General features: G+C 46.3%; 1 protein-coding gene across 1 annotated transcript; it reads left to right on the forward strand.

The window, feature by feature from the left end:
• Positions 1 to 1395: 1395 nt before the first annotated feature.
• LOC135896626 (disintegrin and metalloproteinase domain-containing protein 10-like) lies at positions 1396 to 3580 on the forward strand. The gene has a single exon (XM_065425100.1). The coding sequence runs from the start codon at positions 1455 to 1457 to the stop codon at positions 3564 to 3566; it is 2112 nt and encodes a 703-aa protein (XP_065281172.1). The 5' UTR covers positions 1396 to 1454; the 3' UTR covers positions 3567 to 3580.
• The last annotated feature ends 12928 nt before the right edge of the window (positions 3581 to 16508 follow it).

The following is a 16508-nucleotide window of genomic DNA, read 5'->3' on the forward strand; positions in this document are numbered from 1 at the left end:
ACTTCGTCCGCACTTACCTGTAACATGCTTGATTTTCCCACCAAATGTATCTCTGCTGGGACACAAAAACATTTCCGGCAAATTAAATCTCTGTGGCATTCACTTTACCCAGGACACAGGAAAATGTTGTGCATGACGGCTCCATAATACTTTTGAGCACTCGACTTCGTGCGCACTTTCTCGTAAATATGCTTGCTATTTTCACTAAGTGTAATTAATCTCTGCTGAGACACACAAACATTTCCAGCAAATGGATACCCTGTGCCATACTCAGTTTTCACATGACACATGAAAATCTTGTGCATTAACGCTTTTGAGTACTCGACTTCGTCCACATATCACCTGTAAAATGTCTGCTATGCCCTGGAAATGTGTACGTTAATCTCTGTCAGAACACACACAAATTTCCAGCAAATGAAAACTCGGTGCCACACTCTGTTTTCCAAGGACATACGGAAGTATTGTGTATGATGGCTATATATTGCTTTTGAGCACTCTACTTCATCCACACATCACCCGTGACATGCTTGATCTTCCCACTAAATGTAATTAATATCTGCTGGGGCACAGAAATTTCGTAAGTAAATGAAAGCTCGCGGTTCTGCTCAGCTTTCACAGGATAGGAGACACACAAACATTTCCACCAAATGAAATCTCGGTGACATACTCCATTTTTCCAGGACACAGGAAAATATTGTGTATGATGGCTGTATACCGCTTTTGAGCACTCGAATTCTTGTGCACATCATCCGTAATATGATTGATATGCCCATCAAATGTAATCTCTACTGAGACACACACGTACAAGTACTGCCAGCAACTGAAAGCTCGGTTCCAGAGTCAATTTTCACGGGACACAGGAAAATGTTGTGTATGATGGCTGCATAACAATTTTCAGCACTCGACTTCGTCCGCAGATCACCCGTAACATGCTTGCGATTTCCTCCAAATGTAATTCATATCTGCCGATACAGACCTTTCCAGCAAGTTAAAACTCTGTGTCACCCCCAGTTTCTCAAGGACACCAGAAAATAGTGTTCATTTCCCAAATACAAGTACCCAAATGACAAATTAAATATACTCAGTTAAAATTTGTTAAATACACTCTAACACACTCCATTGAAACTACTTATTATTTTTTACCTTCTTTACATCTTCATTTTGCAAGTCGGGCTTTATTGTATTGCCCATTACATTATTTCATTTATAATCGGTGTCTTTAGCAGTTTCATTTATCTTTGCGTGTGTGTGTGTCAAACTAAGACCACTGTGACATCATTCCATCTAGTAAAGGCAATCAATCGTGATTTCGTCTGTCGCATTACCACTCGATTCCTGGCCCTATCCCCGACAGTGGGTTCGTGCCATCCTCGAAAGAAATCATCATCACCGTCTTCAACATCGCCATCGCCACGCAGAAGGAAGAGGAGGGCACGTAGCAGGCGGGCCGCGACATGGGCCGGAGCCGGCGGTCGCAGCTGCTGCTGCCATGGCTGCTGCTCCTAGCGCTAGGTGTGCACGGCGGCCGCGGCGAGCTGAGCGACTTCGTGAGCCGCTTCGAGCGAGTTCGCATGCAGGCGTTCAGCGTGCCGCCCACCCGCAGCGTAGACGCCATGGACGTGGCAGCCGACGCGCAGGGCGGCTACCGGGTCTCATTCGAGGCCTACGGCCAGCACTTCAACCTGTCGCTCGCCGAGGACCCGCGCCACGTGAACCGCATCCCGGTGTTCGTGCACAACACGACCGGCGTGTCGCGAGTCGCGTACGAGGCCGACTACAGCCTCTACATCGGCCGGCTCGAGGACAACCCGCGCTCGGAGGTGATGGGCTACTTCCGCGACGGCGTCTTCGACGGCGTCATACGCACCGAGAACAACGTGTACTTCGTCGAGCCCGCGGACAACTTCTTCCTGGAGAAGCAGAACTACGACGCCGTCGTCTACTCCGGCATGGAGGTCATGGCGCCCGACTGCATCACCATGCGCGGGGGCGTGCGCGCCTGCTTCCAGAACACGACGCGCGCCGTCGGCCCCTCGAAGCAGCTGCAGCGGCTGTCGGCCGAGGAAGACTTGCTGACGCGCATGAGCGCGCAGAGGATGCGCTCGTCCTCCGGCCCGTCGTCGGGTCTGCGCGTCTGCGGCATCGAGCTGCTGGCCGACCACTCGTTCTTCCGCTCGCGCAACCGCAACGTCAATCTGGTGGTGCAGGAGATGATCCTGCACCTGCACTACGCCGACCTGGTGTTCCGCAACACCGACTTCCAGCTGCCATTCCGAGTGGGCCTCATACCCGAGAAGGTGACCATCTTCGCCGAGCCCAGCAGCAAGGGCTACCCGCTGGGCCAGGAAGACCTGTCGGCCAAGGACTACCTGGCCAGCTTCTCGTTCTACGTGCAGCGCCACTGCCTCGTCGTGGGCTTCTCCCACCGGCCCTTCGAGAGCAACACGCTGGGCATCTCGTTCGTGGCCAATCCGGACCCCGAGGGCCCCGTGGGTGGCATCTGCGAGCTGCCCATGCGCTTCATCGACCAGGACACCATACACAGCTTCAACATCGCCTCCATCACGACGAGCACGTCTAACCGCAAGCGAGTCCCGCACGGAGTCTCGTTCGGCACGGTGACGCACGAGATCGGCCACAGCTTCGGCTCGCCGCACGACCCCGCCGCCGACCCGGCCTGTCACCCGATCGGCAAGTCGGGCTTCTTCATCATGGTCAAGTACTCCGTGGACGGCTCCCTGCCGAACCACCGCGCCTTCTCGCCCTGCTCGGTGCGCGACATGCGCAAGGTGCTGCGCGCCAAGGGCACCTGCCTGGCCGAAGACGGCGCGCGCTGCGGCAACGGCATCATCGAGCCCGGCGAGGAGTGCGACTGCGGCTCGGAGGCCACCTGCGACACGCTGGACCCGTGCTGCTCGCCCGCGCCGTCGGGCCCGCAGCTGCACGAGGCGCTGCTGCCCCCGCAGCGGGACCTGCCGTGCACGGTGCGCCGCGCCGGCGGGTCCACCTGCTCGCCGCGGTCGTCGGCCTGCTGCAGCGACCAGTGCGGCGCCACGCTGCTGCGCGCCGCGTCCAACGCGTCGTGCCGCCCTTTCGACGAGTGCATGGCGTCGGGCATGTGCGACGACAAGGGCGTCTGCCGGCCGCTCACGGCGCGCGCCGACGGCTACCCGTGCCGGGGCACCAAGAAGACCTGCCGCCACGGCAAGTGCCAGTCGACGCCCTGCCAGGACCGGGGCCTGCTCGACTGCGTGTGCGTGGACGAGGGCCGGTTCGGCAACGACGAGTGCCACATCTGCTGCCGCAACGGCTCGCGCGGCGCCTGCCTGCCCGCCATCGAGCACGGCCTCAAGTCGCTCGACGGCCGCCTGTTCGTGCAGCGCTCCGACTTCTTCTGCCACGGCCGGCGCGGACAGTGCGACGGCTTCGGCATGTGCATCGTCTCGCCCACCATATCGCACAGCAGCAGCAAGTCGGCGGCGGCGATGTTGCTGCTGCCGAGCGCGAACTTCGTGCTGTTGCTGCTGCTGCTGCTGCGGCCGCCGCTGCTGTTGCGCGGGCAATAAAAATTCTTGGCTCTCTGAACCGCGTGAACACGCGTGGGCGGGGTTAGGAGGCGGGGCCGCGGCGCCGCCCCGGCTCCGGCCCGCGCCTTCGCCTCGGCAGTCGGCAGCATGCGCCGGCCGCCGGCGAGCGCGGTGCAGTGCGGCTCCAGCGAGGAGCAGAGGCCGCCCCCGCTGAGCTTCTCCATCGAGAGCATCCTGCGACGGCCGGGGCCCAGCGCCGGTGAGCAGACGAACATCCGATTCATGTTAGGAAAAAAAAAAGAAAGTTTAGTGCGAATCGACCTCTAGTCGACGTCGATGATAGACGTCAACTAGACTTCCTGAGCGAGCTGAGGGTGAGAATAGGGCGAACCACGGGCGGTATTCTTGGGCGATCACTTTCGGAGATAGTTTCACTTTGGCGAGATTTCGCGTGACTCGGCTCTGGACGCGTCCGCGTGTACGACCGAGGGCATTTCTGGCGCGGTGACGTGCTCAAAAGGCAGTATCATCAGCGAATCGCAAGTTACTAAGCTATTCTCCATTAACTCTTATCCCCAATTCTCCCCAATCCAGGTCTCTGAATACTTTCTGTAAACACGCTGTGAATAGCATTGGAGAAATCGTATTTCCCTGCCTGACGCCTTTCTTTATTGGGATTTTGTTGCTTTCTTTATGGAGGACTACGGTGACTGTGAAGCCGCTATAGATGTCTTTCAGTATTTTTACATACGGCTCGTCTACGCCCTGATTCCGTAATGCCTCCACGACTGCTGAGGTTTCGACTGAATCAAACGCTTTCTCGTAATCAATGAACGCTATATATAAGGGTTGGTTATATTCCGCACATTTCTCTATCACCTGATTGATAGTGTGAATATGGTCTATTGTTGAGTAGCCTTTACGGAATCCTGCCTGGTCCTTTGGTTGACGGAAGTCTAAGGTGTTCCTGATTCTATTTGTAATTACCTTAGTAAATACTTTGTAGGCAACGGACAGTAAGCTGATCGGTCTACAATTTTTCAAGTCTTCAGCGTCCCTTTCTTATGAATTAGAATTATGTTAGCGTTCTTCCAAGATTCCGGTATGCTCGAAGTCATGAGGCATTGAGGGTGGCCAGTTTTCCTAGAACAATCTGCCCACCATCCTTCAACAAATCTGCTGTTACCTGATCCTGCCCAGCTGCCTTCCCCCTTTGCATAGCTCCCAAGGCTTTCTTTACTTCTTCCGGCGTTACTTAGGTGTAACTCAGTAACTCAGGGGACTAACTGCAATGCATGCTCACTGACCTGAAGAGGCAAAGCAGAAGGGTGGGTCTAAAAATTAAGCTGCAGAAAACTAAAGTAACGTTTAACAGTCTCTGAAGAGAACAGCAGTTTACAATAGGTAGCGAGGCACTGGAAGTGGTAAGGGAATACATCTACTTAGGACAGGTAGTGAGCGCAGATCCGGATCATGAGACTGAAATAATCAGAAGAATAAGAATGGGCTGGGGTGCGTCTGGCAGGCATTCTGAGATCATGAACAGCAGGTTGGCATTGTCCCTCAACAGAGAACTTTATAACAGCTGTGTCTTATCAGTACTCACGTAGGGGGCAGAAAACTGGAGGCTTACGAAAAGGGTTTTACTTAAATTGAGGACGACGCAACGAGCTATGGAAAGAAGAATGATATGTGTAACGTTAAGGGATAAGAAAAGAGCAGATTGGGTGAGGGAACAAACGCGAGTTAATGACATCTTAGTTGAAATCAATAGAAAGAAATGGGCATGGGCAGGACATGTAATGAGGAGGGAAGATAACCGATGGTCATTAAAAGTTACGGGCTGGATTCCAAGGGAAGGGAAGCGCAGCAGGGCACGGCAGAAAGTCAGGTGGGCGGATGAGATTAAGAAGTTTGCAGGGACAACATGGCCGCAATTAGCCCATGACCGGGGTAGTTGGAGAAGTATGGGAGAGGCCTTTGCCCTGCAGTGGGCGTAACCAGGCTGAGGATGATGATGATGACGTGCTCGCTTTCTTCGCGCAACGCAAAGAACGCTGTCGGCCGTATACTTCGACTATAGTTCAGTGCCGAGTAGCGAAACCTCGCGAAAATGAAATCACCTCCGAAAGTGATCGCCCGAGAATGCCGCCCCGTATTCGTTAGTTTGAGCCGCCGTTCTGGAGCAACAACGTTCGGTTGACGTCAACTACCTACAGGGGTTATAAGCGCCTTCCAAAGTTTCTTTTTTTTTTCATCAATCATCATCGCCATCATCATCACACCGGTATCCCCAGTTGCATATACCCAAGGGGCACGTACACCCAGCCACAATATATTACGGACCATGAAATCTGAGACAAAGATGAATATCTCCGCATCTTCACAATGCAGCCTCCTACTTGCATTTCGGGCCTCAACTGGAATATGCTAACAATATGGTTGTATACAGTTTTACTGGCTACTGCTGCAGGCTGCCCGGGTTTTGAACGTTTTCTGAGATCCTGTGGTCCGTAAACTTTTGTGGCCGAGTGTACGTAGTGGCAAGTGGCCCAATACCTAGTGTCATCACAAACCCAATGTCTCCAGTAGGACTTAGACTGCGTATCTCCGGGATCGGTCCACGAAAGACGTTGGGAACCCACATACTCTCTACGCAGGAAAGTTGGGGTAACCCGCCAAGAAAGATGTCGCGTCTTTGAAAGAAAACCGGTTGTGAGAGATTTCAACGCTGTACAGTGTGGTCTGCTGCTAAAGGGAACACGTGAGTGTAAAGCACGTGCGAATTTTTCCCTCTCGCTGCACTCTCTCTCCCGGCCCTAGCAGCATATGACTTGCCGTGGGTGAAGCTGGCACCCCTTCGACACATAAGCCCACTGAATAAATTTTATTCAGGGAGATGATTTATACCCACCCGTGCAATGCACTGAAATACCTTCGGCCAACACTTACTAAAATAACGCCAAGCAAAAAAATGAGAGCCGCACATCAAAGTGTTAATCCCCTTTAGAGTGACCGCATTATGGACAAATCGCGAGTGAATAGCCGCCGGCGTGAAAATGCGACTTGGAGAACAGGAAATTGTTGTTTACGCCAGTGCATTAGACGCATTTAATTAAAATGAGCGGGATAATGCAAGGATATAAAGCAACGGTCTGTATTATTCTTTTGAATAATGCTAAATGATTTCATTTGTTGTTTTTTTCAATTTTAGCTTTGTTGATTCCTCGTACAATCGAGAGCAGGCAAGTACTAAAGGCATACGATTGCCTGACAAAGGTCCCTGCCCGCTACATAGTTCGACGTTGCTAACACAAACATGTTCGCTCTGATTAACATAACAACAAAAAATAGCAATTAGACTTACTTTTTGTCGATAGAATTTCACTACATAATATACAATACCGAATCACAGTAAATCACAGTACAAGATAACAGATTCATTATCACGCGATAATGCACCAGATATCTCGGTTACAAAGTATGTCCTTGTATATTTTCTAAGCTCATATAGTCAAACAAAAAGCAGTAAATAGAAAATATTTTTTTTAACTATTCACTGATGTGGGCTCGGCTCCCATCGGCCGACAAGTTGCCTCTTCGTTCAATTTTATTTTCCTCTTCTTTATTATTTTCCACATTTAAATTTAAACCAGAGCTAATCTCCCCCATGTTTTCCTTGCCTTCATTGTCTGTTGGCTTTATGTGTTCATGATTACCGAAATCAAGCTCCTCGGTTTCCCTTCTTCTCTTATATATATATATATATATATATATATATATATATATATATATATATATATATATATATATATATATATATATATATATATATATATATATATATATATATATATATATATATATATATATATATACCAGAAAAAAAGCAGTTCTGGGTCCGGGTAAATATTCACAGTGAAGTAGACGCGCGTATGAAGCGGTTTATTGACGTTTCGGCCGGGGTCCGGCCTTCATCAGAATCATGAAGGCCGTATTCATGAATCATGAATCACGAATCATGAAGGCCGGCGAATTCAAGCTCTGGTCACGTGATGAGTGAGTGAGTGAGTGAGTGAGTGAGTGAGTGAGTGAGTGAGTGAGTGAGTGAGTGAGTGAGTGAGTGAGTGAGTGAGTGAGTGAGTGAGTGAGTGAGTGAGTGAGTGAGTGAGTGAGTGAATAAACTTTTATTGTAGGTCCGGCGAGGACGCGAACTCGTCGCGCACCCGGCTAGTCCCACGTCGGGACCGGCAGGTCTAGCCCACCGGCCCGGTCGCGGGCACGCCGGACAGCCAGGATTTGCTTTTCTAGAGCGCACCCGCACTCCCAGAGCATGTGGGGTAGAGTGGAGGTCTGGCAGCAGGACGGGCAGGCGTCGTCGCGATACACGTCGGGGTAAGCCTCGTGGAGAGCGGACAGACACGGATATGTGCTGGTCTGTAGGAGCCTAAGCGAAACGGCTTGCGCCCGATTCAACTTGGGGTGAGGGGGTGGAAAGACCCTTCTGGTCACGTGACCAGACCCTTCTGGTCACGTGATGAATTTTCCTTTCTTTTTCTTTTCAAGCGAGACGCTTCTAGGAAACGCTATCTATAAGGCACTGATCTGAATTTATATTTAATGGAGAAATCTGAAGTGGTCGAGCGCTATGACTGGGACGTTTGGCATGGAATGACGCGTCAGACAGTGATAAAAAAGTCTTAACCGTGAAGTGCCATTGAGACTACCCACTAACACAGAACCTACTAAAACATTAATTAATTCATTCATTCATTAATTCATTTCGTGCTTCAATGGTTCACCCTAAAACTCCGGGCTCCAACGAACACTTGAATGCGTGGCCTATACAACGAACTAGTGCCAGGCGCCTCGATCGAGTGAGTGACTGCGAAAACTTTATTTCGAATCAGAACGATTCGCGTCCGGCGAGTTAGCGAGCTGGGGCACCCGCCGAGCTAGGTTACGGCCAAGAGTTCCTGCCTCTTGGCGGCTTCCTTGACGCCGATCGACCTCAAAATACTTTAGCTCTTTCCAAGTTTTTTTTAATTCCGGAAGCGTCTTTTGGCAAGTGAACTTAATATATTTGTCGGCTACATTATCGCTTGCGTCACGGTGCGAGCAGAAAGCGTCCAAACTCCTGTAAAGTAAAACCTCGTAAGGCATTCGAAATTTCGGCCACCGCGAAATTTCGGCCACCACGCGGCGAAGTCCGAATAATAAACATAGGGTCGGCGACTGCACGCGTCTATAGACCCACACGCAGAACAAAGCTATTCACTGAAATAGCGCAAAAAAGGCGCCCTCTTCTAAAAGGCCAGCAATTTCACCGATCATAGCAATAACGGTTGAGAAAAACCAGCTTGTCGATGTATGATAGAATATTCCTTCTCATTTTTGACACGAGTGCAGAATTAAGGGCTATTCCACGCGAGGTTCGTCAGCCGTGGACTTGACCCTCTCCAATTTATATTTTAAAAAATCGTGACTTTTTACTACAGCTAAGGAAATGCATTCCGAAAACTTTTTTTTTCATTTGAATTAACAAGGGAAGGCAACGTGCATAAGGAAAAACGTGAAAAAAAGACCCTTAATTTGATTACTACGGAAACGTTGTGCGGGTAATTTAGAGCAATTACGCTTTGATATGCGCAACTTACTAATCCTTCATTTCGTTATTTCTGTATTTATGTCGTTGAAGCAAAAAGCAAGATTTGAGGTCATTTATAGAAATTGTAGGGGATTTCTTTTTCATTATTATTTTATCATCTCGTATGGTTAATTATAAAAATAAATAATTGAGCAAAATATTGCTTTGGCATACCACAAACACAAATGCAATAGTAGAAATGTTCCAAAATTCCAAATATTGTTGTACCGTTTGGGGCACTGCGGGTGTCACAAATTTATCCAAGCTTCACCTTCTTCAAATGAGAGCCGTAAGATGCATTGTTGGTCTGCCTTACCGTTCCCCCACACATGACTTGTGTTTAAAATATGAAATCCTGCCAATCTATAGTTTATACAATTATAGACTTTTAATGATCTATAAACACTCCTCACAAAGTGATGAACATTATATTTGTTATCTGGCCAAACTTGAGAAAAACACGCATATCCTGCAGACTAGACAAAGAAATTTGTTTAGTGTCGACGCCTAGGGCATATTATACCGAGCAGTCTCTTTCTTATAGTCTTCCAGTATTATTAGATGAATTAAACAAAGAATTGTTTGACCCCTTTCAGCATTCAAGTGATGCTATTAAGCGATTTTTTCTTAGCAAAATTACGTAATACTTCACTCAGTTTAAAGCTATGCCTGTTATCTTTTTTTTTTCGTTTCCCCATGACCGGTTATTTTTCTAATACCCATGTTTGTGCTGAAATGCATAGCGCTGCTTTTTACAAAGTATTTTGTTGTTGTGTTTCAGTGTTTATTTGGAAAATCAATTAATTAAGTAATTAATTGATTGATTAATTAATTAATTTAGACTGCCAGCCTTCTGCTGAGCGTTCTTACAGGGAGGGTTTAAATGCAGGCAGACCACATATACAGGTGCATCAAGCGGCAGCGGAATCACAACAATACATGTTTAACAATTTTTCAACTTCACAAACATCCCTGGCATTTGCCACAAAGCTTGGTATCGCGTTCCAAAGTTCAACCACGGCACGGAAAAAAGAAAAGCGGAACACATCACTGCGAGCAAAGTATGGGCGTAAAACATATTGATGATTAACACGACTGCTTCGTTTTCCTGGTAGCTGCACATACTCATCTTTGTTGATTTTTAGATGTCCATGTAGCAGTCTAAAAAACACTTTCAGACGATTCTTTCGCCTTCGTACTTCAAGTGTTTCCAGTTCACAAGACTGCAACACCAGTGTGACGGAATCTAAACGGCGGTACTTTGAGCGTACGAAGCGCGCGGGACGACGTTGAAATTTTTCTAACCTTGTAGTCATTTATTTCTGTTGAGGGCTCCAGATGACTGAGGCACATTCAAGTAAAGGTCTAACAAAAAGTTTTATAAGCTATCATGCTTTACATCTCGCGAAGCTTGACCTAGTTTTTGCCTTAAGAAACCTAGTCTCTGATTCGCCTTCGAGCACACATTCTCTATGTGCGTATGCCACGTCAGATTATGCGTGGCTGTAACGCCTAAATATTTAAACTGGTTAGCACGAACTAACAAATTACCATCGATGTAATAGTTAAAAGACAGAACGCGTTTACTTTCCTAGTCATATGTGTGTATGTTGAGTTAATGTAGCTTATATTCATATCCAATAATGTACACCATCGGCTCAAATTTTCTAAACAACGACTAATTCTGAGTTGATCCTGAACATTGGTTACGGTAGAATAAATTAGGCAATCATCTGCAAAAAGCTTCATTTATATATATATATATATATATATATATATATAAGAAATAACAGTGGGCCGAAGACTGACCCCTGAGGAAGACCTGAAAGCACTAGGAGTGGACTCGACAGGCTGCCATCTAAACTTACGGTCTGTTTACGATCACTTAAATATTATTTTATCTATAGCACTAATCTTTCATCGATACCTATTTCTCACAATTTAAAGATCTGTTTATTATGCGGAACTTTATCAAAGGCTTTCGCAAAATCTATACAATTGAAGTCATTCTGGTGCTTCTCATCTAAGGCTGCAGCGAGATCATGAACTACTTCAATTAATTGTGTAATTGTAGATAGTCGAGTACGGAAGCAATGCTGGGATGAGTAAAGTAAACTATTCACTTCTAGAAATTGTAAAATATGTTTTGCGATGATGTTTTCCAGAAGTTTACAACTGATACATGTGAGTGAAATGGGACGGTAATTATTTACAAGTGTGCGATCACCACCTTTGTACAGTGGTATAACTACGGCCCTGCGCCAGTCTGTGGGTAGACCATGCGTATGTAACAATTTCTCGAAAATTATCGTTAAGTAGTAGGATATCCACTCACCAAAGCGTTTCAGAAATTCAGGACAAATTCTGTCAGGTCCACTAGATTTTTTTTTCATCTAAATTCAGCAGCAGTTCGAACACCCCTTTTTGTTTGATTTCCAGATTTTCCATTGGGTAACGTGTAATATACGGTAAATGCTCGCCTGTATTCGTGTTCGTATTATTAGTAAACACAGATTGAAAGAAGTGATTAAAATGTTCGGCAATGTCCGCAGACTTTGTTAACTTTATGTTGTCTTTTACGATTTCTTCAATTTTATCTTTCCTTCTGCAGAGATACCTCCAGAATTTTTGTGGAGAACGTTTTAGGAACCCTGTCAGTGTTTGTTCAAAAAATTGCTTTTTGGATAGTGTCAGAGTAGGCCTCAACTCTGCGCGAAGTCTCAGTATTTCGTCCGAACCTTTTTTTTCTTTTTACACAGTCGCTTTAGCTTTCTTTTCGTGTGAATGATGCCGCGGTTAATCCAAGGTCGGCGTTGTTTAGACGTTTTTTTTTACGAGTTGGCACATATCGGTCCACACAATGGTTTACTATATCCTTAAATTCATTCCAAAGCTCATCCACAGTTTTTTTTCCTTTGCATGGTGCTCAAATTGGCCAAACGAGAATGCCAAAAAATCTAATATTGAATTGTCATCAGCACGTTTGTAGCCCTTTATCGTAATTACAGGGGAGCATTTCATACGGGACAAACTGCTAGTATAGTCACATTTACTACAATCATTCGGTGATCGGAAAAGGGCAATGCTCCTATATTTTTAGTCTGTAATTTGGCCTTTATTTCTGTAAACATCATAAAAAAAATAATGACAATATGGTAACGGTCAGACGTGTCACATCTCGCAAGCGATCCAGAAATGTAAGCGTTCAAGAAACGTTTATCGCATTCGGCAACGAGCCCCGAAGAAAATAAAGGCTCGAGTGGCGACCGCCAGGGGGCTCGGCGATCGCAGCACAGCAGCGCCGCTCAGCGGGCTGCACCCAAGTCGGCCTGCAACCCCCCCTCCCCCTCCTCTCCACTTCCACTTAGTGAAGCCACTGTTGCCACGTAATTGGAGCCAGCTGCGTTCCACGATTACATCAGTAACTCACCATCTTATTAGATATGTAATTCATTGATTTCCGGGCTGCCTTGAAACACGCTCATTTTTTTCTTTTCTTGCGAGGTTGCAGCATTGTAGGCACACCGCACTAATATTTGTTGCTGAATAGTCGGAAATCTAATGCGGTAGAATATTGCGCCGAAATCGCGATCCAAGTCGAGGAACACGCTGAGTTGTTGTTGTTGTTGTCCTGAGTGGCCGTGGCACATACCCACAGTGGGGGATTGGCCAAGAATCGGGTGGTTCAATTAGGTGCGTAAAAACAATAATGATAACAAGGGAGTTAACAATTTGAGCGTTGGAGTTTAAAAGTAAACGTTTTGTGTTTGGAGAAAAAAGGAAATAATCAAATGAAAACCGGGTATAAAATAATAATAATAATAATAATAATAATAATAATAGATAAGAAATAACCTGCGTAAGAGGATGCCGTGCATTCACGAGTCGGTTAACTACACAGCGTGCATTTGTATACAATATTTTTTACGGCGCGCGTGTTTTTCCAGGCTTTAACTGAAGAAGCTAAAGATACCAGGCTCACGCCCAGTGCTCGGCCTCCTGCCGGTAATCGTTCGCATTTTCCTCGACATACTGGAAATCTTAAACACCTCTAAGGACTGGAATTTTCTTCCCGCTGCCATGGCCTGCACAATTAAATTCGTTTGTTTTAAGTATGGCTTAATGAAACATGGCAGTATATATGGCGTCCGCGCCACAAAACAACGCAATACCATGGTCATTTTCAATTCACTTAAGAACTACAAGTAATTTGCCTTATGCTGTCCTGCTGTCATTGGGCTGAACACCAAGTGCACGGTGTGTCCAGCCCCTAGTTATACGCTACTGCGCCTATAGTGTCCACACAACCTCTTCCTTGGACTTGACCTTACTCTCTTGAGCTCGTGTGATGGGTTCAGCCCATCACATGAGACACGAACAAACCGACTGTCTACAAATTGAGCTTGTTGGTTTTATTCATCGTTACGATAGAACAGCGCAGCCTCGTGTGAAAAAGGACTCTGCATGATTTTTCTTTTTTTTCTTGTTTTGATGTCTGTAAAACATATCTACCGGCAAAATAAACATTTTGTTGAAAGTACAGCCTTGTGTGCGCCTTTTTCGGTGCTTTGTCCTCGTCTGAAAATTCCCGCGCCGTCCGCCTGTAACGATACATGGTATCAGCACAAGTTTAAACGTGAATTGAAAAATCACTCCACTGTGTGTCGTTCCATAACAGGATCACTCGCATTTGTAACAGTGGGTTCATTCAGACTCCACAAAACGTACATCTTGGACTACTCCATGCTTTTATAGAAGCCGGCTACAGAGCAATTTACGCGTCGCACTTCCATGTTTCACGCGTGACGGTCGTTCTGATCAATGATTCATAAGTCAAGGCGAATAGTCAAATTTTCGAGTCCAAATCGTATGTTACACTAACTATTTGTATTCGAAAAGGAACTACTTGGTATTTTCGAATACCGAAACGAACAAAATATTTTGAAAGAACTGACTGTTGAAAGTCTGTTTACTGTTATTCGTCTGCTACACTGACTATTGCAAATTATCAGAAGTGAAGCAATTGTGAAAATTTTCGACGTAATGCAAGAAAAACATCGATTATGCAGCTATGTTTTAGGAATGGTCGATTACTTCGTTTATTCGATTAACGATTAATCATTCATTTTAACCTGTAATCAATTAATCGCTTTCGGTGAATGGTTTGATTTTCACCGATTTATTGATTAATCGAAGCTTTTAAAGAATTATGAGGTCTTACGCGCCAAAACTACTTTCTGATTATGAGGCACGCCGTAGTGGGGGCTCCGGAAATTTGCACCACCTGGGATTTATTACCATGCACCTAAGTCTAAGTACACGCGTGCGTTTTCGCATTTCGCCCCCATCGGAATGCGGCCGCCGTGGCCGGGATTCGATCCCGCGACCTCGTGCTTAGCAGCCCAACACCATAGCCACTAAGCAACCACAGAGGGTAATCGAAGCTTTTGCCAAGCATTTTTGAAAAGGCTGAAACACAATTATCTAATTTTGTAGGACCCTATTTTAATGTTTGAGAGGTGAAACTAAGTTAGAAATACAAGTGTATAAACGTTTTATGAATAATAATCTGTCATTTGTTAAAGATTAAATATAGTTCGCACTAGTGGCCTTTGAAAAGATAAACGATATATGTTATAAGATGGGCACTTAGTGTATAATTAGATAAGATACGTGGCACTAGTGAATCCCTGTTAAACAGCACAGTTAAACAGGAAATAAAAAAAAAAAAGATGCCAAAAGTGAAAGCTGAAGTTCCACTAAAATACGCAAGAAATTAGACCATGCACTGGGAAAAGAAAATCACTGACTTAGGATCTTAAACCCACGTTCTCTTTTTCTACAGAGCGAAGGAATGTCAACTGGCTGGGATGCTCGGGTGAAACCGACACCTTCTTTACATGGCCGCACAACCAGCATGCGAGAACAGACGCCCGCGGAAGCTATATATAGATTTGCTGGAATCGACACGAACTCCATCGCTGTCAAATACATCATCATCATCATCATCATCATCCTGGCTACGCCCACTGCAGTGCAAAGGCCTCTCTCATACTTCTCTCACTACCCCGGTCATGTGCTAATTGTGGCCATGTTGTCCCTGCAAACTTCTTAATCTCATTCGCCCACCTAACTTTCTGCCGCCCCATACTACGCTTCCCTTCTCTTTCCAGTCCGTAACCCTTAGTGGCCATCGGTTATCTTTCCTCCTCATTACATGCCCTGCCCATGCCCATTTCTTTTTCTTGATTTCAACTAAGATGTCATTAACTCCCGTTTGTTAACCGGCGCGTATGTTGTGCCACGTCTTTAGTGGACTGGGAGTGGCACGACGATGAACAACTGCAGGTTAATATAGCACGGCTTGAAATGCGAGGGCACTCCGAGCCTCCGGCTTGGGGCGGCGTGTGCGGTGTGGAGGAAGGAGGGAGAGAGGGGAAGCGCTCGGCAAGGCATCAATCGGGACCACGGAAAACAAGAAACAGACGACAGTCGCTCTGCCACAGCTGCACAGTCACCGCTCGTGAGCCGCCATTCCAGAACCGATTCCGAAACTATAGCGCCGCTCCTGCCGAACTCTCGCAAAATGATTAATCGAACAGGCCTAATCTATTAAATCGATGAAGATTATTCATTTTGCGGAATACATTTAATCGATTAGTCATTCGCCGATATTACCGACCCTACTAGGTTTTCGTTTTCGAGGCGGAAGCCTACATGACAACCTGTTATTCTTGCGTGTAGACTGTCATTTAGTGTGTTTTGGCGCTCTACAGTCGTGCCAGTGGGGGCCTGGAGTAGGGACCCCAACCATCGTGCCTTATTTTATTTATATGCAATAAAGTTTTTACTCACTCACTCACTTACACTCACGTATAGCAGTTCTACAATTTACGCCATGACCAGTGATGCTTTGCTGGCAACAGGCATTTTTACGCGTTTCTGGAGCACACAAGTCCGTCAGTACTTTCTTTTTCTTTTTTTACAACTTGCAATATTTCTTCAGCTGCCATTTATTAAATGTTACTTTCGGAAAGCTATATTCATGCAGTATACTGCATGAATATAGCTATCCGAAAGTAACATTTAATAAATGGCAGCCATTCATTCTTGGACAGCTTGTTTGCAAACCAGGCTCTAAAAATGTTAAGTGCAGCTTTTCTTAATAGCATTCACTGATCTTGTGCTTAAAACTGATCCTTTGTCCCTGAGGGCTGTTCCTTTCATCTGATCAGACAGGCGCGGCGCTGAATTATACCGAAATAAATATTCCTGCCGTGAACATACCCGTCCGCGTTTCGCGATTCAATATTCCTTACTTACTATTCGAATTC

The sequence above is a fragment of the Dermacentor albipictus genome, chromosome 7 (genome assembly GCF_038994185.2).
Source record: "Dermacentor albipictus isolate Rhodes 1998 colony chromosome 7, USDA_Dalb.pri_finalv2, whole genome shotgun sequence".
In the NCBI taxonomy this organism is placed as follows: domain Eukaryota; kingdom Metazoa; phylum Arthropoda; class Arachnida; order Ixodida; family Ixodidae; genus Dermacentor; species Dermacentor albipictus.